The sequence below is a fragment of the Lissotriton vulgaris genome, chromosome 5, assembly GCF_964263255.1.
Source record: "Lissotriton vulgaris chromosome 5, aLisVul1.2, whole genome shotgun sequence".
NCBI classification, from domain to species: Eukaryota; Metazoa; Chordata; class Amphibia; order Caudata; family Salamandridae; genus Lissotriton; species Lissotriton vulgaris.
The window spans coordinates 1826449521-1826471859 of NC_141693.1; the positions used below are offsets into that span (position 1 = coordinate 1826449521).

At 50.5% G+C, this 22339-nt stretch overlaps 3 protein-coding genes across 6 annotated transcripts in view; all 3 read left to right on the forward strand.

The window, feature by feature from the left end:
- The window catches only part of HOXB3 (homeobox B3), a 69452-nt gene that overhangs the window by 4097 nt on the left and 43016 nt on the right, over positions 1-22339 (forward strand). The window contains exon 1 of one of the 4 annotated variants that reach the window (XM_086924256.1): positions 14001-14135. The exons of the other annotated variants lie outside the window; for them this stretch is intronic. The gene's annotated coding sequence lies outside the window, so the exon portion shown is untranslated. Of the gene's footprint in view, positions 1-14000; positions 14136-22339 lie in introns of those variants that run through there. 4 annotated transcript variants of the gene reach the window in all.
- On the forward strand, positions 202-7436 carry HOXB6 (homeobox B6). The gene is made up of 2 exons (XM_086924264.1): positions 202-2470; positions 6633-7436. The coding sequence occupies exons 1-2, from the start codon at positions 2062-2064 to the stop codon at positions 6893-6895; spliced, it is 672 nt and encodes a 223-aa protein (XP_086780390.1). The 5' UTR covers positions 202-2061; the 3' UTR covers positions 6896-7436.
- Positions 9750-13040, forward strand: HOXB5 (homeobox B5). The gene is made up of 2 exons (XM_086924263.1): positions 9750-10540; positions 12012-13040. Exons 1-2 carry the CDS (start codon positions 9994-9996, stop codon positions 12257-12259), a joined length of 795 nt encoding a protein of 264 aa, XP_086780389.1. The 5' UTR covers positions 9750-9993; the 3' UTR covers positions 12260-13040.

Here is a 22339-nt window from a genome sequence, read left to right on the forward strand (position 1 = left end):
GCTTTACTTATTCACTCGCTGACTTTGCCCCATACTGCAGACAGCGTATGAATGCATTTTACGTGCTGAACACATTCCAAGGGGCGTAGAGTTGACGCAGAAAAAGGCATGGAAAGCAACAATTGTTGGATTGCATTTGGAAAAAGAAAGAATATATCAGAATTGCAGTGATATATTGCGCCGACCTACGCTGCGAAAATAAAATATCCAGGGTTCAGGCCAGCAGGGGTTACTGTACACGGGGCCCAGTGCGCTTTGGGTACAGCCCCGGCCCCTGCTGAAAGGCACTCTTGTTCACCGCAGCAGCGGCCAGCGCAGGGGCCACCTGGGTTGGCTAGCCTCTGGCATGCCACGAAGGGTGCCGAGTAGCCCAGTCTGCGGTCACCAAGTCCGGAGAAGTCTATTCCCGATGGAAGGGTTCACGGGGGAATGTGTTTCCTTCGAGGGTTCTCTGCCAGTTCTTTGTTTCTCGATGGCCACCCCGCATTCCTCGGATTCCGGCAAAGGCTCACAGACGGTCCCCGAGCCGCTGGTACTCACACGGTCACACTGGTGAGTCTCACGAGGGCGAACAAGTACAACTCTGGGGAGGCGGAGAGGGAAAGAAACTTTCCGCCGCTCGCTGGCCTCCGAGGGGACCGCAGGGCTCGGATCGACGCAGGTCAGAGGAAGACGGGGCTGAAATGCGCCCAGAAGGGCCCGTTTCCTCCACGCCGCAGCCGTTTCCTCGCTCTCGGGCTTGGCTCGCGGTTTCCCCAGAGCAGGGGCGGTTCCGCAGGCATCCTGCTTCCTTAAGAGCAAACACCGTGTTTTTAGTAACAAGTTACTACTTTGCCAGGCCTCCCCAGCGTGTATTTTAGGGTGTGGGAACCGCCTCCAGAGGTGCGTGAAGGGAGACTTCCTGCAAGGATCCCGGCTCCCTTTATAAATCTCTGCAAAATATGACTGTTTCCACTCCACGGCCTTTGTACTTCGAAAGTTCAATCGGGCAGGCTTATCCAATTTTGCAGGCCGTTTCACCTGAGTGTCGTCTACTTTCTACAGTACAGATGGCTGCCCAAAAGAAGACGGGGCCGGGAAAACGAATGTAGCCTAGCCAGAGCAGTAAAATACATCAAATAAAATACTTTTCCGGGGCGTGGGGTACACCGGCTCTCTCACTCGCCTTTTTTACCAAGGCCAGTGTGAAGTAACATTTAGAAGCCCAAGTCAGCTGGCGTCTACACGTGGAGAATAAAACGTGCAGTACAAAGAGCATTTTATTTCCTGCCTGGAGACATTTGCTCTCTGTGTGAATCAATAAACACATTTCTCAGCTCTTGACCGAAACCCAATGCGGCTTTTAAGGCTCAAGTGGCGAGTATAGATTCAGCGGAATAATTAAAGGCAGAAGTCGGACACCTATGTCGGCCATAGGACCGCCGAGCCGCACAATAATCGTGCGCGAGAATGGACGGGTATGTTTAAGGATGCATGCGGGTGTGTTATATTGAAGGGGGATCCTATAGGCAAAGTGAAAAACATAAGCATTTGCAGTTCTAGTTGAGGCTTTTGAGGGGTTGGGGGTTTTATGTTTTTAACGCGTATGTTAGGAACCAGAGGCTAGTAAATAAATACAGCTCGTCTGAACGGTCTATTTTACAGCACATGGGTTGGTTTTATTTGGGAAGTGCACGACTTTCCAGACAAGCCCATTTACTTCGCCACCCCCGCAGCCCCTTCCTTCCCCGGGCCAGCCTGGAAGCTGTCGATTTATCTGTGGCAGCGACGCATATTTGGTTAGGAGGGGTTCTGGCTGTGTGTACAAGGAAGGTTGCTGGTGTGATGCGGGGGTCCCCGGTGCCCTGCAGCTCGCCTCATGGGTGCTGTTTTGCAAGCTCGGGCTCTCGCTATTGGTCAGCGTCCTGATCAGATGGCTCTGTTTCCTTCTGTCCCTCACTGGCAGGCAGCCACCCCCCTTCAGCTAAAACCCAATCTCCGATAAAGTACTAATAGCTAAAGCACTTGCCCTATAAAACACAACAAATCATAAAGGCAGCCACGGACCGCTCCGTCCTCCAGATGAGCGCTTTCTTCGTGAACTCTGCCTTCCCGGTGTCTCTGCCTGCTCCTGCTGGGCAGGAGTCCTTCCTGGGGCAGATCCCCGTCTACTCCTCCTCGGGCTATGGGGACCCCCTCAGGCACTTCCCGGCCACCTACGGGGCTGCCGGGGTGCAGGAGAAGGGCTTCCCGGCCCCTGCCTACTACCACCAGACGGCCGGCGCAGCCTACAGACAGTCTGCCTGCGAGTACGGGGCGGCCGGCTTCTACCGGGACAAGGAGCCCCCCTGCCCACTGCCCAGCCTGGACGAGCCCCCGCCGCACTTCAAGCCGGACTGCGCCCAGGGCAAGAGCCTCTTCGGGGAGCCGGAGGAGGACAAGTGCCCCACGCCCGTCTACCCCTGGATGCAGAGAATGAATTCATGCAACAGTGAGTGTGGTCCCTTGCTCTCTTCTCTGCCTGCTCACACTGCAGCCAAGCCCTTAGCCTGCTCCATGCTCATGCCCTCTGCCTGCTCGCGCTTCCTGCTTCATCCACCCTTACATGTGCTCTGCCTGCCTGCTCAGCCCTCTGGCCCCTCTGCCTGCTCAGGCGTCTGTACTCTCCGCTGCCTGCTTCATCCACCCTTACATGTACTCTGCCTGCTGAGCCCCCTGGCCCCTCTGCCTGCTCAGGCATCTGTGCTCTCCGCTGCCTGCTTTAGCCACCCTTACATGTACTCTGCCTGATCAGCCCTCTGGCCTCTCTGCCTGCTCAGGCTTCTGTCCTCTCTGCTGCCTGCTTCATGCATCCTTACACGTACTCTGCCTCTTCAGCCCTCTGACCCCTCTGCCTGCTCAACCTTCTGTCCTCTATGCTGCCTGCTATATCACCCTACTCTTTCTTCCGCGTGGGCTCTCTGCCTACTCAGCCCTCTGGCCCCTCTGCCTGCTCAGTCATCCGGCTTTCCGCTGCCTGCTTCATCCACCCTGCTCATCTGTGTGGGCTCCCTGCCTGCTCATTGTTCTGTGCCCCCTTGCTGCCTACTTTATCCACCTTGTTTATCCGTGTGGCTCTCTGCCTGCCCAGTCCTCTGGCCTTTCTAACTGCCTACTTAGTTTTCTGTCCTCTCCACTGACTGCTTCATACCTACTCTTCAGCATTGACTCTCTGCCTGCTCAAGATTCTGTCCACTCCGCTGCCTGCTTCACCCATCATTACATGCACTCGGCCTGCTCAGGCTTCGGTATTCTTAGCTACCTGTTTCAACCATCCTTACAAGTACTCTCTGCCTGCTCATCCCTCTTGCCTCGCTGCCTGTCTCGGCTTTTGTCCTCTTCGCTGCCTGCTTCATCCACCCTAATCTCCGCGTGGGCTCCCTCCCTGCTCACTCTGCCTGCTCAGTCTTCTGTCCTATCAGCTGCATGCTTCATCCACCCTTCTCTTTCGCGTATGCTATCTGCCTGTTCAGCCCTCTGCCTGCTCCTCTCTGCTGCCTGCTTCAGCCACCCTGCGTATCCGCGTGGTCTCTGCCTGCTCAGTGCCTGCTTGGCCTCTAATGTTTGGGCGCCCGGGTGAGGTAGAGTGCGCGTCAGAGAAGGCAGACACTTTCAGAAGTTGTTTGCTCGGGGTTAGCGACACTTGGCAGCTTTTCAGCCTTCCTCGCGCTGAAATAGTCGCCGCTCTTAAAAAACTCTGAATGAACCGCAGGCACCCTTTGCAGGAACTCACAGCAGCGCAGCACCCTTCTGTGCAGGCACATACTGAAGCACTGATTGTCAGACAGACCTATCCGTGCACAGTGTGCCCGCATGTTTACAGCTGTCACATTTGATAGCGCTTTCTACTTCTGTTAGGTGCCGAAGCGCTTTGTACAGAACAATGCGAATGTATACACACGGGTACAAACTGCACCGCAGTGTACAGACATGTCTGTATGTATATGCAGACACCATGCATAAACACTGCATATGGTACTAGCACACATTTAGACGTGAAGTAGTCTGGTGTTCGTATATAGACACGCCCATGTGTATGTACACACCTAAATATCCACACAGCTTGTAAATGACGGTCCAAATACGCGTTAGACATGTACATTTTGAAATGAAACTGTCATCATATAGCATTATACTACAGTCGCGTACAGGCCGGCACCCCCACACATGCGGGCAATACACATGTATGTCAGGTAGACAGAGTGATACCAACGTAGACTTTGCATTACAGAGTCAAATAGGCACATGTAATAACTAATAAACAGTTTGAACAAGGAGAGATGTCATGTATACTGAGCCAATAATGCACAGCATACCTCAAGCCCGCGCACACACATATACACGCAGGAATGCAAGTATGCAAATACATATATATACAAAAGCAATGCACAACATGCTTGTTGGTGACTTACATGGAGCATCATGACAAACATACAAACTTGCAGAAACCCGGAATACACGTGGTTTCTGTACAGATATGCAGAGTATATACAAGTGCACAATTGCACACGTACCTGCGTGTACATATCTAGTACATGCTGCCAGTGGTATTAACATATACGTTGATGAAGCGAAGAATGCACAATGGCAAATATGCATTCATCTATGTGCCCGTGCTAACTATACGTAGATGGCATTTATGTACATATAACTGTATCCATGATTTCACTGCATGTATATGTTTACAACGTATGCAGAACGAATACTTTGCTAATGCGATATGTAGACTACAAAAGAGGATTTTTCACTGCATACAGATGGACAGACAGACGCGCTGGTTATCACAGACATATTCTGTAGAAAATCACCGAGGCTCGTGGGCTGCAAAGTGCACTTGTTAAGTTATAGCTACAATGCGCAGATAGACAGGCAGGTATGCAGATAGATAGAAAGAGATAGAGAGATAAATAAATAGCAGATAGAAAGAAAGCAGATAAATATATAGACAGATAGCTGATAGAAAGCAGATAGATAGCAAACAGACAGATGTATAAATAGATAGAAAGCAGAGAGCTGCATAAATAGATGGCAGATAGATAGACAGCAGAGAGCTATATAAATATGGATAGCTGATAGATAGCAAGCAGATAGATAGAAAGTAGATAAGATAGCAGATAGATAAAAAATAGATAGATAGAAAGCAGAGAGCTGCATAAATAGACGGATAGCTGACAGATAGAAAACAGATATATAGAAAGTAGATAGCAGAAAGATAGAAAGCAGATAGGTATTTAAATAGATAGCAGATAGATATATAAATCGATAGATAGCAGCTAGATACATCGATAGATAGATAGATAGATAGATAGATAGATAGATAGATAGATTGACAGATAGATAGATAGATAGATAGATAGATAGGTAGATAGATAGATAGATAGATAGATAGATAGATAGATAGATAGATAGATAGATAGCAGATCGATAGAAAGATTGGCAGACAGACAGACATAAAAATCCAGATTTGAAATGTAGTCATTTGAGGTGCCTGAAGTAATAAAACTCCGAGAGTGCCATGAAGGCCCCTGTGGGCGCTTTCTTCAGGTGATCCATTGCCTGCTTAAGTGCTGTCTCTTCCATCACACAGGTAGCGCGTCCTCCATCAGATTATTATTGTTCGCTTTTAAAATCCAAATGGAGCCCATCTGTCCTGCGCGTGCCTGTTGTGCGCGTTAATGCACCATGGGCTGATTTTGTTCCCTCTCAGCAGATCGATTCTCTTCATTATTGCTTAAATGCCGCGATTTGTTATTGTTACCGGGGTGTGTGTTCAGAGTGAGGTGTGAAGCGCCCACGGCCAGAGATGTATGTATGCAAGACCTGTCAAGGCGTCTTAATCACATACACAAGAAACCGCTTCCAGCACTGCGCGATCTATAGGGCAAGAGAGACACCTAGGATTGCTGCGTCTATAGTGTAAAAGAGACCCCCTAAGGTAGCTCCATAATGTGCAGTCCCTGGACCTGGGCATCCCGTCACACGGGCACCCCGCCCCGTGCGAACGTGGCTTGAAAATGCACATAAACCGCTGCCAAGATCGGAGTGGCGGGGGCACGTCCCGGAGTTCGAGAGGGGGGCTGTTGTTGAAGGGGTCACTGTGAATGTGTGGCGGGCTTTTGACTGTCACTTTCTTGGGGCCACAGGCATTGCATACGCTGCATATAACATACAACATAAACCACTTCCCAGGCTCCTGACACGACGGACCCAGAAGTAGTTAACATGTAGAGATTTATGCTAACGTGAATGATGGCCAGAGGTCAGGTGGAGAAAGTGGCGCGAACATATTTTAAAGCACCCGAGATAAAAGAACACACATTCAGAGAAGAATAAATGCCACGTCTAAAACCGACCTATGTATGCTCAGCCAACATGATAGGGTTCCATTACTTGTGTAGGGCTGGGGTGCAACAGCTTAACAAACACGCCATCTTCCCACACAACACTCGCCATACATAAATCGCTTCCATTAGGAGCAAGATATGCGAACTCCTTCCTGTCCTAGCAGTCCACCCGCTCAAGCTTTCTTCCGAACTGTCCTTGTGCAGCTGGGGAGGGGTTCCGCTGCCGTTGTTCCCCCACTTTTAACACAAACTGCCTTGTGTCCCCCCCAGGTTCGGCTTTCGGGCCCAGTGGAAGGCGGGGCCGCCAGACCTACACCCGCTACCAGACGCTGGAGCTGGAGAAGGAGTTCCACTTCAACCGGTACCTGACCCGGCGGCGGCGCATCGAGATCGCCCACGCCCTGTGCCTGTCCGAGCGGCAGATCAAGATCTGGTTCCAGAACCGGCGCATGAAGTGGAAGAAAGAGAACAAACTCCTAAACTCCTCGCAGCTGAGCCCAGAAGAAGAGGACGAGAAGCAGCCCTCGGAGTGAAGGAGGGGACGTGGGGCCCCCACGTACAAAAAGCACAAAGTGCTGTAGCTTTGTATAAAATAAAAAAAATGAAAATTTTGGAATGAGACAGAACAGGACTGGCACTTAAAAATGTTTGCACAATGTGCGTTCTCGAAATCGATATATATATTTGTCTTGTTACATTTGAACCTTCATTTTTGTACTTCCATTCATTGGACAGCCTTTCTATTTCATTTATATGTTGTGTCTGTAGTTGGAAACCACAATCTGTGGAGAAACTCGAGTTATTTAATTGGACGTGCTGCAGTTGACTTTCCCAATGCACCCTGCCCTCATTTTGTAAAGTGTTTTGTGCACGATTGAATTATAGATTTTGTTTCGTTAATTAGAGAGGGCGTTATAAAGGTGTGTTTCCGTTTTACCGCCCCTCTGGGCAGACCACTACTACGAGGCAGGAGGTGTGACAAAAATCATGATTTTGTATGTGATGTGTTTGTTTGTAGATTGTACAGAACAACTGCGTCAAGGGGTGCGCAAATAAAAAGAAGACAAAATCCTGCGTTTTGTGTTACATTGTTGTTACTTCTTCTCGGTGATGGAGGTATGGAGGTGTGAGACTCGAGATATACAAGAAGTGCCTATAATCTTTAAACCGTATAACTTGGAAGTTTCAGTTACAAGTTATTGACATAACCCGGCCCCCTTTTTTTTTGGGGGGGGGGGGGGGGGGGTCTGTCTGAGCACTTAATTACCTGCCGAACCCCCTTGCAGAAGCAGGGCCTGAAATGCCCCTTTTAATACCCCTGTTTGTATTTTCGGCGTCATAGCCGCACAAAGGACTCTATGAAATACAAGCCGCAGAGACCACACATTCCTTGTCCGCGAGAGCGCCTACGGTGCCAGGGTTGATTGTACACTGATTGCTCTATTTGTGCCACTCGTGTTTCCTCGGGGGGCACCAAAGCTCACAGGTGCTGCGGGCATACCATCAGGAAACGTGCATGGACCTAGGTGACAATATAGTAACAATTCATTCGAACTTCAAGGCAGTGGGATGCGGCTACAAGAGAGCCTCCCGTGTTCATTTGGGAAAGCCTTTCATGCCAGGGTATCTTACACAAAGGAGAGGATGTGTGGCGGGTGGAGAGGAGAGGGCAGCCCCCTCCCCCATGCTTTTTTTTCATGTGACAAATCTTCGCTTCGTGTGTTTTAAGTAGGGTGCCCAGAACGTTAAAGCAAAAACCCGGCCATTTCACAAAAGTAGAAGGATTATACTTTTACGTCAAGCAAGGGCACAGAATGACAGCGCTCTCCAGCAGAGAATTACAAAACAGGCAGTAAGAACATACATAAGATGCCATTGTTATTAAACCCAGTAGCTTCCCTGTGAATTAAATTGCTTTCTTGGAACAACTGCTAACTATCCCTGCTTTGTAAAAAAAAAAAAAACACATCTCCCCGACCCTCTCCAAAAACCGGGACATGAGCTAAATTTCTCGAAATCTTTCCGGACAGCTGGTGAAAAACGGGACCGTCCTGGCAAAAACCGGGACGCCGAGTCACCCTAGTTTTAAGCATACCTAGTGGGTTTTTAATGCAACAGCAGCTGCCTGTTGTCCCTCTCATCACTTTTACTTAAAAGTCTTTCTAGACTTTCCTATGGATTGTCCAGTCTGGCGGATCCTCTTGCCCCCCTCCCCTCCCCACCCCCTAAAAAAAGCCGGTGCCACCGATGCTTTTAGACACCGTTATTTAAAAGTTGTCACTTTCGGAGCGACTACCTCTTGAAAGCGGATATTTGCACATTCTTTTAGCGCACTGGCCAAAGTAACACAATTATCGCCACAGAGGCCCAGAAACAACTGTCTGCCGCACTTAAAAGCGGGGGGGGGGGGGGGTAGGGCGGCCTCTGAAGACTCGGCCGTCTCCACGGCTGCAGATAAGGGGTCAGCTCATTTATGGGCACCTTTTATGTCTGACGTGCCAGGGAAACTGGAAGTGCCCGAGTCGTGCACGGATCTGGGGAAGGTCTTCCCAATCCTTGAGCCTTGGCCGGGCGGTGGGAGTGTCGAGACCGGCCGCACCGATCCTCATTTTATGTCCTTTTAGCCGTGCTGTTCAGGCTGGGGACCTAAGATTGCTTCGAAGGCGCCAAAGGACACCCGTGGACGACCACCTCAGGATATCTATTCCCTCGCCCACTTTCCAGTGTCACCATCACTAGGGATTTATGTTTCCTTCAAAGCATTACCCAACTAGCAGAAAACGAGTCCCCTGGTACCCAAGGCAATGTCGAAAAGGGGTTATTTCTCTGCTCAAAGGGCATCAAAAGCAGAAGGAAACACACATACCGGCCTGTGCCTATGTGTGTGCGTTGTAACATGTTGTAACATGTAACGTGTATGACAGTGCCACGAAAACCGATCGTTCAATAGAAAGATACATACGTGAGTGTTAATATTCTATGTAGAGACACTTTTATATGTGGCTATGCTTTTTCAGATATACTTTCATTTTTATCATCTTCGTGTAGATTACTTTCCAATATATGGGTAGACGCAACCATCTACATATATACATCCGTATACATTTGAACATGGTTTATATACAAGTATCTATAAAAACATGTGCATGCGCACATCTTTTAAGTGCACACAGACGTGTGTCCGTACTCATCCGTACATACAAATACATATTTTCACACGCAGGCATGCCTGTGCGAGCTTCAAGAGAGAGGTTGGGTACTTCGCCAGACTCTTCCAGGCCTGCCCTTCACCTTTTCCCCAGTAGATGGCGCGCTTCGCCAACAACGAACCCCATCTCTCTCTCTCTTTTTTTGGAAATCTCGCATTGACTGGGGCCTAACGATTCTCAGATCGTCACTATTTGTAACCATAGAGCATGAATTACCTCTTGAGGTCATCAGTGAGAATTTACGACTGGTCAACAAAGGCACGTGACTCGGCGGCGCGCACCCCCACCCCCCATATCTGGCCGCATACATAGCAAAACGAAGTACAGTGCTTGGGCTATAATTCATGAATTCGTCATAAATCCCGAAGCAGAAGGGTTATAACGACTACGATCCACAAATCAAGGCCTCCAAAATAACCCAAATGAGCTCTTATTTTGTGAACTCGCTCTCGGGGCGCTATGCGAATGGCCCCGAATATCAGTTGCTAAATTATGGGACTGGCAGCGCCATGAACGGCTCGTACAGGGACTCGGGCAGCATGCACTCCAGCTCGTATGGCTATAACTACAATGGCATGGACCTCACAGTCAACCGGCAAGCCTCTTCCGGCCACTTCGGGGCGGTGGGAGACAGCTCCCGCGGCTTCGCCTCGGCCCCCCCGGCCGCCCAGGAGGGCAGGTTCAGGCAGGCGCCCAGCTGCTCCCTGTCCTCGCCAGAGCCCTTGCCCTGCTCCAACAGCAAGCAGACGCCCTCCTCCTCCGCGTCCCCCCCGTCCGAGCAGGCGACACCCGGCAGCTCCAGCCACTTCACGGAACTCGAGGAGACGAGCGCCTCCTCGGAGGCGGAGGAGGGCACCCCCCGGAGCAGCAGGGCGCCGACAGAGCCCCCCAGCAACCCCTCGGCCGCCTCCCCGGACGGACAAGCGCCGCAGATCTTCCCCTGGATGCGGAAACTTCACATCAGCCACGGTACTGCTCTTTCATTTCTTGTAACTGTGAAGCAAATGTCATGTTTTCCTCCCTGCGCCCCGCTGAATTCGCCCAGTGGTGGTCCAGCCCCGCTTGTATCCCCCGGGTGAGCGCTGGAAGATGCCTTAAATGTTTGTAGTTTACTGCTATGTTGAGATGGCGGCTAGCCACGGCTAATTCAAAGGCTGCTGGAATTCATTATTTTTCGCGACAGTGTTAGTTCATATTTCCCATGGTTTTACTCAGTCTTACTACAGCAAAGGTGAAGCGTTACACTTTATTTATTGTGCGTAAACCTTTGTTTAAAGTAGGGGGCACTGATATGCACACTAAAATGGACCAGCTAAACAAAATCCACTGACGGGGTTGGTTTGGCATTTCTTGCTAGGTGTAAGAATTAAATCGGCTGCTCTGGAAATTATTTAAACCGTGAAGGCAGCAAGGAGTGCCCCGCAGACGACGTGAGCCCCGTTTGAGAGCCCTGCAGGCGCTGCACGCTTTCTGCCCCTCTCCCAGAGCCCTATCTAGCCAGGAGGTGCAGCGAGCTCTCTGCCCTGCCCAGAGCCACTTTCTGCCCGTGCCCAGGGCTCTGCTTAAGTGGCCAGAGATGCTGGCAGCTCTCTGCCACTGTCCAGAGCCCTGTCTGACTGCCCCGCAGGCGTTGCACGCTTCCTGCCCCTCTCCCAGAACCCTGTCTGAGTGCCAAGAGGTGCAGCGAGCTCTCTGCCCCTGCCCAGAGCCCTGCAGATGCTGCACGCTTTCTGCCCCTTCCCAGAGCTCTGCCTAAGCGCCCAGAGGTGCAGCGAGCTCCCTGCCCAGAGCCCTGCAGATGCTGCACGCTTTCTGCCCCTTCCCAGAGCTCTGCCTAAGCGCCCAGAGGTGCAGCGAGCTCCCTGCCCCTGCCCAGAGCCCTGCAGATGCTGCACGCTTTCTGCCCCTTCCCAGAGCTCTGCCTAAGCGCCCAGAGGTGCAGCGAGCTCCCTGCCCCTGCCCAGAGCCCTGCAGATGCTGCACGCTTTCTGCCCCGTCCCAGAGTTCTGCCTAAGTGCCCGGTGGTGCAGCGAGCTCTCTGCCCAGAGTCCTGCCCAAGTGCTGCACGCTTTCTGCCCCTGCCCCAGTGCCGTGTAGCTGCTGCACGCTTTCTGCCCCTGTCCAAGTGCCCTGTAGGTGCTGCACGCTTTCTGCCCCATGCACAGGGCTCAGCCCAAGTTCCTGGGGGTGCTGCACGCTTTCTGCCCCTGCTCAGAGCCAGGCCTGAGTGCCCTGCAGGTGCTCCATGCTCTCTGCCCCTGCCCAGAGCCCTGCCCAAGTGCTCTGTAGGTGCTGCACGCTTTCTGCCCCTGCCCAGGGCGCTACCTAAGTGCCCCGCGGGTGATGCACGTATCTGCCCCCCTCTCCCTGCCTGTAATGCGCGTACTTGTCGTTCTGTTTTTATAAAATTAGTAACCGGGCTCTTGTTGTGTATTGGGAGATATGACAGGTCCAGATGGCAAGAGGGCACGCACCGCCTACACCCGCTACCAGACGCTGGAGCTGGAGAAGGAGTTCCACTTCAACCGGTACCTGACCCGGCGGCGGCGCATCGAGATCGCCCACGCCCTGTGCCTGTCCGAGCGGCAGATCAAGATCTGGTTCCAGAACCGGCGCATGAAGTGGAAGAAGGACAACAAGCTCAAGAGCATGAGCCTGGCCACGGCCAGCAGCGCCTTCCAGCCCTAAAGTGCCAGCCGGGACTCCCAGCGCCGAGACGGCAGCCACTCCTCAGCCACAGGACTGTGTTGGAGGCATCTTCTGGCATGACCTTGATATTTGGGGACATCTAGTGTGGTACTGCGAACACACATATTGTTTTCATGTTATTTTATTTCTTGTTTTGCCCCCTTCCTATACCCTCCTCCCAGACACCCCTAAAATGCCCGTGATGTTCTCAATGTATGTGCTTTTGTGGTCTATGTTTGAAGCCTCCGGAAAGTTCGCATGTTTATTCAAAACTCTTAAATGTGGTAATTTATTTATGAACGCGGAACCAACCCGCCTTCTTTTTTAATGTTATTTAAGTTTACAGCTTCGGACTTCTCTCGCCCACCCCTGAAAAGTTTGGAGGTGGAGGGAAAATGTCCCTGCACTGCTCTGGCAAAGAAAGAAAAAAATGGCGTAAAATGCTCGTGCCCATTCCCCTGTCATTTCAATTGTCAAGTCTGTGAATTTAGTCCCAAGTGCAGTTCAGGCTTTCGTTGTGTCCCAGAGAGCTCCGGCCTCGTTCATGGACTGAAGCGATAAGCGCAGGGTCCGAGTAGCTTCGCGGAGTCCCGAGGTTTGTAAATATTGGACAACAGCCTCCTGACCAAGAAGAAGCTGGAAGGACGTGGAGCAGAGTGGATGAAATGTGACGTGTAATAATTATATGGCATTTGTCATGTCTGTTGGCTAAGATGCTTTTTGTATATGTTTGTAGTTCTATTGGAAGTTTAAAAAAATGTAATAAAAAAATTAAAAATAACGCACTGGATCCTTTACTGCCTGTAGACGATATTCCACTTTGGTCTGCACGGAGTGGGGGGCGGTTCCGGGGGGGCCTTGTTGCTCTGATCGTAGTGTTAAAAATGTCACGAGGGAGGACTGCTGGCAGAATCTGTCCCAGTGTCACTGATTGCGCGTGTCTGCTTTGTTGAGTCCAGTTCGGATGTTGTCCGCTCGAAAATTGTCCGAAGCACGACCTTGGAGAACACTGTCACCCTTAGTATATAGCACGAAATTGAAAACGCAAAAAAATAGCAGAATTTGCCAGAGAGACGTTTAGGCACATCCGGGGCCTGGGCCTAGACCTAAAAGAACTTTCTCAGACCTCTCAGTTCATGGGATGACGTCCTCGTGAAGATAGAAAAGCACACAAAAATGTCCCCAACAATCCGTTTTTAGCTTGTTTTTCCCAATGTAAATCTCCTTTTTACTTCTCCATAAACATGTGTAATGCGCTGGGTCTCTGGCTCCACGTAAGGCCGCCCCTCGGGCGAACCCTTCGAAGTGGCAAGAAAGTCCCGCACCAGCACCCCGCCCTGCTCTCGAAAAGCCCAGCTATTTAGAGCAACAGATCCAGCGCGGCATTCTCACATAAACAAAAGTTGCAATCATAGAAACTTACCAACTTTGCGGCTCCTCCAGAAACAAGTGATTTCGGGGAGGTTTCGAGGCGCCCTGGCGGCTCCGGCCCCGAGCTTTCTCGCTTCTGATATTTTAGCAACGCCAAACTATACCAAAAGTGGCTATGACATTTAGATGTCAAATGGATAGGGTTTTATCGAGAAGTTAGCTCGTAAAAATCGGCCAGGGCTCAGATAGATACCCCTCACTGGCTCTCAAAAGTCACGTGAGGACCATAAAGTTAGTTTTATGGTTTTGGGGAGTTGACAATGTACAATATATTTCACAATCTCTAGAATGTTAAGTGACACTTTAACTGCTTGCCTTGGCGTGTAAAGGGGCAGGGACGGGCGAGCACTTTCCCAGACGAGCGGCAGGGACTGCAGCATGGACTGCTTCAGCCGAGGCGAGGCGAGGCTCAGGGCCGCCGACGCCGCACCGCGGGCCGCGTACAGTAAGTCCAGCAGAAATATATTTGATTCTCTTTTCAAACCTTGCAAGTCTCGGCGATCCGCAGCTGTGTTCCGAGGGGGAGGGGCGGTGGCTTACAATGCAATGCGCCTCTTAGCTGGCCGCAGGATTCTGCATTATGGAGCATTTTTTTACAGGTTTCATCCGTTTGGGGTTTTTGAACCCAGGACAACTGTACCCGCCCGCCTTTAAGAAGGCTCCGATGAATCACATTTTGCACAGACGGCTAACGTGCAAAAGGTCACCTTGATATGACGCCGTTATGAGTGCCGCACCCGTGCATGTGTTCAGGATATCCATTTTTGGGCAATTTCACATCTTTATGTTGACTGTGCCCGGCCGGCCCTGGCACCAGGTTGGTACCGCAGACGGGGGTCTCTTTTAAGAGGCATTCTGGCTACTGCTTAAGTAAACGAGTCGCACGAACTTCGGAAAATTGAAAGCATGCTAGTCTATAGTTACACTGACAACTAACCCGAAAGACATTTTCTATTATTTCACGCCCTTTACAAGCGGTGTGCAAGGGGCTGCCGCTCTCTCTACTCGGCGCATTGTATCTGTTCTTGCTGGCGATTCCTGAGTGCTTTGTGTGTAAAGTCCCAGCGACGGCTTTTGTGGGGGCTTACACCATCGTGCGTGCTGGCATAAATGTAAGATGTGGGCGCGGGGACAGACTGCAGCATTCCTGTCTGTGGGCCTTAGGAGGGAAGGTTCAACGCGGGATGGAGAGCGCAGTCATTTGTCTCTTCATTAGTCAAACAGACCCCCACTTCAAACCCTTGCAGCTGGGCAGGTGCTCGGCTCTTAACCCCCCTCTAAAGTTTACTTCTGCAAAGAGCTTGTTTTGATCTGACGTGGTAACCCAGGGTGAAGCTGTGTAAACTCGCCCTGCTCTTCTAAAGTGCGTTTTGGAAATGTTTTCAGGGGTCAGCCTAGCAGCCATCCGTGGAGCCCCCTTCCTCGTGCCACTCTGCTCTCTCAGGAGTATGCCAGTGATCTGGGCTCACTGCAGAGCGCCTCTGAGTTGCCAGGACCGCAAAGGCGCTTGATTGCAGACATTGCTACCTGCCTGCCAGGGCTTCCCCCTTTAGATTCTAGTGTGAGGCTACTATCGGGAGGCCGGCCCCGCGGCATTGTCTCGGGTGGTCTCAGATAGCACCCCGCATGACCTTGCCTTTGCGGGCTTGGCAAGGACGCGGCAGAATGGGGGGCCAGGGTCTCAATAGCAGGCACAGTTCACGAGGAGTTCACGGAGGCGCAGGGGGCTGGAAATGCTGCAACCATCGCTCCCACTCGCTGCCTCAGCCAAGCACAGCCCATCTTTCAATACAGGGGTGTGCAGGCAGGCACATGCACACAGAGCGCGGGCCCTGCACTGCTGAGAGCCACGGGGCTGCAGGCCGACAGATAAACGGCACAGGAAGAAAGGTGAAGAAAGGTAGATAGGTTGGTAGATAGAGAAGAGACAGGCAGGCTAGATTGGTAAAGGGGTGGGGGTACAGACACACACGTACATAGGTCTGATAGGCAGAGGGACACATAGGATGGGTGGATGCTCTGGGCACATTCACAAACAGAAACAGGAGGAGAGAGGGTGAAGTCATAAACAGGGCTGGGGAGATCAAGAAATATGTGGAGCAAGCAAGGGGCCTGAGGGGTAGATGGAGCGAGAGTAGACAGAGCTGGATATACAGATAGATAACCAGAGAACTAGACGTGTAATCCGATAGATAGACGAGTACAAGAGAGAAGAAATACAGAAGGCAACCTAGATAAAAATGAAGAAACAAAATAGCAGTAGAAGGCAAGCAGTGTGGTGGGCAGATAGGAATTAATAAAAAGTAAAAGACTGATTTCAAGGGAGAAGAGTTAAGTATGTATTCTTTATTTGTGAGTCTTATAACTGTAACAAGTTGCCTGAGTCAAGACAGGAAAAATCTTGCCAGGGTGGCAGCTAGTTACAGAAAGCTAGAGGCAGCGAGGCTCACAGGGACTGACAGACCGACAGGCAGAGACACTTTGCGTCTGATGGTACTCCTCCTGCTAGGGGCAGGTACGGATTCAGACACTAGAGTATTCACTTGTTAATCTTTACTGCCGACAGTTCGTGGCTGACGATAGTCTGGGCCCTCTCTGGAAAGGGGCACACCCAGCTGTGAACTGAGCGGGACACTTTGGGGGTATTCCTTAATGGTAAATATAAGCTGGGACATTTTTGGGGGCCCCCATGCTGCTCCAGAGAGCGCAGGAGGGCCACAGTCCGCCTCTGCCCTCTTCCTCACCCCTCCCAGCCCCGCATGGGTAAAAGTTCACATGGGACTGCGAAGCAGGCCTGCTGCCGGCTGCATCGATTGCAGCGGGTTTTATTACTAAAAGGGTTTCCGCCAGGCATCTGCTACTGCTTCTCTTAACAGGTCGTCTTCTCGCTTTGCCGGAGTTGGGATTAAATGTACTGAAAAGGTCTGCCCTGTGGTTCCTGCGGGAAACTTACTCCACAACAGCTTCAATTGCATCTGGGAAGAGCGCACCCCGACTTCTGGTAAAGCACAGGGCTTCCTGCCCGGGCAGTGTGCTCTGCGGGTTCATCGGGTTACAAGCCCGAGGAGTCAGTGCCAGATCGATCACGAGACGAATGCACCACATCTGTAATCATTACTGGAGTACCTTCGGATTACAAGCACTCCTGTAGTGTCCGACATACTCCTGCACACTATCCGAGGGCATGTCATATCCGGCGAACTACTATCTATCTATCTATCTCTCTATCTCTATATATATATATATATATATATCTCTATATCTCTATCTATCTATCTCTATCTCTATCTCTATCGCTATTTCTATCTATCTCTCTCTCTATCTCTATCTATCTCTCTCTCGATCTATCTATCTATCTATCTCTCTATCTATATATATCTCTCTGTCTCTCTCTCTCTTTCTATCTATCTAGCGTACTACAACGTCCTAGATGCAACTATATATAGTTCAATATGCAGAGCACGGTCTGCGTGCTGCAGTATATGAATCGCAGCGTCCAACGTGCCGGTTAACAAACATAAGCGACACCTACATGGTCTAACACATATAGGGTATACTATCGGGTACTGCTCGTATCCGAGGGACTGTGTGCTACTATATATACACACTCCATATGAGCATCTCCCGCATGCTGCAATAGCTATGTTTCAATATCCGGGGTACTACCATGTGCTGCAGGCTATTATACATACTTCAATGTGCGGCATATCTGCCTTACCTGCATGCTACAATATCTATGCTTTAATATCCGGCGTTCTACCATGTGCTGCATGCTAATATATATACTTCAATATGCGGCATATGACCCTTCCTGCATGCTACAATATCTATGCTTTAATATCCGGCGTTCTACCATGTGCTGCATGCTAATATATATATACTTCAATATGCGGCATGTGAGCCTTACCTGCATTCTGCAATATCTATGCTTCAATATCCGGCGTTCTATCATGTGCTGCATGCTAATATATATTCTTCAATATGCGGCATGTGACCCTTCCTGCACGCTGCAATATCTATGCTTCAATATCCGGCGTTCTATCATGTGCTGCATGCTAATATATATACTTCAATATGCGGCATGTGACCCTTCCTGCATGCTGCAATATCTATGCTTCAATAGCCGGCGTTCTACTATGTGCTGCATGCTAATATATATACTTTAATATGCTGCAATATCCATGCTTCACTATCCGGCGTACTGCCATGTGCTGCATGCTAGTATACATACTTCAATATGGTGCAATATCCATGCTACAATATTCTCTGGCGTACTACCATGTGCTGCATGATATTGTATATACTTCAATATGCGGCATATGACCCTTCCTGCATGCTTCAATATCCATGCTACAATATCTCTGGCGTACTACCATGTGCTGCATGCTATTATAAATATACTTCAATATGCGGCATATGACCCTCCCTGCATGCTGCAATATCCATGCTTCAATATCTGGCGTACTACCATGTGCTGCATGCTAGTATGCATACTTCAATATGCGGCATATGACCCTTCCTGCATGGTGCAATATCCATGCTACAATATCCGGCGTACGACCATGTGCTGCATGATATTATATATACTTCAATATGCGGCATATGACCCTTCCTGCATACTGCAATATCCATGCTCCAATATCTCTGGCGTACTACCATGTGCTGCATGCTATTATAAATATACTTCAATATGCGGCATATGACCCTCCCTGCATGCTGCAATATCCATGCTTCAATATCTGGCGTACTACCATGTGCTGCATGCTAGTATGCATACTTCAATATGCGGCATATGACCCTTCCTGCATGGTGCAATATCCATGCTACAATATCCGGCGTACGACCATGTGCTGCATGATATTATATATACTTCAATATGCGGCATATGACCCTTCCTGCATACTGCAATATCCATGCTCCAATATCTCTGGCGTACTACCATGTGCTGCATGCTATTATATATATATACTTCAATATGCGGCATATGACCCTTCCTGCATGCTGCAATATCCATGCTTCAATATCCGGCGTTCTACCATGTGCTGCATGCTAATATATATATATATATATATATATATATATATATACTTTAATATGCTGCAATATCCATGCTTCAATATCCGGCGTATTACCATGTGCTGCATGCTAGTATACATACTTCAATATGCGGCATATGACCCTTCCTGCATGCTTCAATATCCATGCTACAATATCTCTGGCGTACTACCATGTGCTGCATGATATTATATATACTTCAATATGCGGCATATGAGCCTTACCTGTAGGCTGCAATATATACTGCAAAGTTCTCTTTGCGTATCCTTCATACTAGAATATGTATATGTAATGGTCGGCATGCTGCCTATACATATAGCAATAAGCAGCATTCCACCACGTTCCAAATCGGACAGTATATTGTGCACTGCCTAACATGCTGTAATTTCCTCCATACTATACACACACACACACACACACATACACACACACACACAGACACATATACAGACAAAAAGCGGCATATTATTAGGTCATTTACTATATATTGTAATTTCGGGCATCCTACAAGACAAGTTGCAATATTCAACACTCCGCCATGTCATATAAACTACAATATTTATTGGAATATCCGACCTGGGGCCATGTCCTGCGTGCTACAATATACACTGCAATATCGATTAGCAAGACAATATAAAAATGTCTGAAATCTTTTACACGGAACTACACCCACGGTGTCCTATATACTAAACTATATATGGAACAACATGCTGCATGGCGCAGTGCTGCGTATCCCACGCCCTACAGTATAAACCGCTGTGCTCTGTCTGCTCATGATGGTTCAGAAGCTCATCTAACCACCCTGCATACTGCAATATATATTACAATTCACATACTGTCCCACCATGTACTACACTTCTTCATTATCCCATGCGTCACATTATATACTACAATAAATGCAACAAGACGGCGCCCCCCTTCCGTTAAGTCGTTTTATATAAGCCTGAGATGTGTGTGAGAGTGGGTGTGTGGACATATATATTTTTCACTAAAAGTGTCGCTGTAATATTTTCACCCGTGTAAAAGAAATACGAAAAATATAACACAGACGAGACTAGAACAATAGTGTTGCATGTGTATGAAGGAGTGTATATACAAATATCTATCGTTATGTAAATGCACTTGTGAGTGAACGTATTTCTGCGTATATGTGTTGCTGCAGATAAAGAAATCCATGCATCCATGTAACCACAACAACAGGAAACAGACCCCCGAATTCGAATTTATATAAACATACACGGAACATGTGAGATCACTAGATCAAAACTGTGACTGAAGCAGCACTGGTGACGTCCCCTCCGCCGAACACTCACTCGAAAGGGTCGAGTATGAATGCTTTGCTAGAAATGTCAGCGTTACGTGTTTACAGGATTCGTCAACCGAACCTGCTTCGTTGATGTTTTTTGCTGTTAACCGAAACTGGAGTAAAAAGAAAGCAAAAACGAAAAAATCAACAATGGAAGCCATCTAATTGTCCTTCGATTTTTTTTATATTTAATAAGGATTTCGATGCGTTCTGTGTTTTTATGTTGCTCTGCTAAAAGTGATTACAATCTGTGAAATGATTTAATTAGAAGAATCAAATGAAAAGGAAGGAGCGCAAATGAGTTGGAAAAAAAGCAAAGCTATTCTAAACGATTAAATCGCCATTTTAACAGTATAATGGGGTTTGCATACTGAGGAGAGCAGCGCCAGCTTAGCTCATCAATAATTCATAGCGGCGAGGAGTCACCGGGAGGTCAGCAGACTAGGTGCACATCTCTTGCATTCATAGGAGCCCAGGCCCCCTCCCCCGGCCCCTGCACAAAGCTTACACTCCGGCTGAACCCGTGTCCGAAGGTCACCGCCCGGGATGGAGTGTACAGAATCACCAGTGTGAGAGGCAGAAAAACAGGCTAGAAACGCAGTGGAGAATATGGAAAAACACGCCGGCTCGCAATCACGAAGCAGGGAAGTGTGAAGACACAAGCAAGGGAGTGTGGGGACACAGGCAGGGGAATGTGGGGACACAGGCAGGGGAGGGTGGGGTCACATGCAGGGGAGGATGAGGACACAGGCAGGAGAGTGTGCGGACATAGACAGGGGAGTGTGGGGACACAGGCAGGGGAGGGCGGGGACACAGACAGGAGAGTGTGGGGACACAAGCAGGAGAGTGTGAGGACACAGGCAGGAGAGTGTGGGGACACATGCAGGGGAGTACGGGGACACATGCAGGGGAGTGTGCGGACACAGACAGGGGAGTGTGTGCCGACACAGGCAGGGGAGTGTAGGGACACATGCAGGGGAGGGTGGGGACACAGGCAGGGGAGGGTGGGACACAGGCAGGGGAGTGTGGGGACACAGGGGAGTGTGGGGACACAGGCAGGGGAGGGTGGGGACACAGGCAGGGGAGGGTGGGGACACAAGGAGAGTGTGGGGACACAGGCAGGAGAGTGTGGGGACACATGCAGGGGAGTGTGGGGACACATGCAGGGGAGTACGGGGACACATGCAGGGGAGTGTGCGGACACAGACAGGGGAGTGTGTGCCGACACAGGCAGGGGAGTGTAGGGACACATGCAGGGGAGTGTGGTGACACAAGCAGGGGAGTGCGTGGACACATGCAGGGGAGTGTGGGGACACAAGCAGGGGAGTGTGAGGACACATGCAGGGGAGCGTGGGGACACATGCAGAGGAGGGTGGGGACACAGGCAGGTGAGGGTGGGGACACAGGCAGGGGAGGGTGGGACAGGCAGGGCAGTGTGGGAACACAGGCCGGGGAGGGTGGGGACACAGGCAGGGGAGGGTGGGGACACATGCAGGGGAGGGTGGGGACACAGGCAGGGGAGGGTGGGGACACATGCAGGGGAGTGTGGGGACACAGCCGGGGAAGGAAGGGGATGCAGGGGAGTGTGGGGACACAGGCAGGGGAGGGTGGGGACACATGCAGGGGAGGGTGGGGACACAGGCAGAAGAGGGTGGGGACACATGCAGGGGAGGGTTGGGACACAGCCGGGGAAGGGTGGGGACGCAGGGGAGTGTGGGGACACAGGCAGAGGAGGGTGGGGACATAGGGGAGTGTGGGTACACAGGCAGGGAGGGTGGGGACACAGGCAGGAGAGTGTGGGGACACAGGCAGGGAAGGGTGGGGACACAGGCAGGGGAGGGTGGGGACACAGGCAGGGGAGGGTGGGGACACAGGCAGGGGAGGGTGGGGACACAGACAGTGGAGGGTGGGGACACAGGCAGTGGAAGGTGGGGACACAGGCAGTGGAGGTTTGAGACACAGGCAGGGGTGTGTGGGTACACATGCAGGGGAGGGTGGGGACACAGGCTGGGGAGGGTGGGGACACAGGGGAGTGTGGGTACACAGGCAGGGGGTGGGGACACAGGCAGGAGAGTGTGGGGACACAGGCAGGGGAGGGTGGGGACACAGGCAGGGGAAGGTGGGGACACAGACAGTGGAGGGTGGGGACACAGGCAGTGGAAGATGGGGACACAGGCAGTGGAGGTTTGAGACACAGGCAGGGGTGTGTGGGTACACATGCAGGGGAGGGTGGGGACACAGGCTGGGGAGGGTGGGGACACAGGGGAGTGTGGGTACACAGGCAGGGG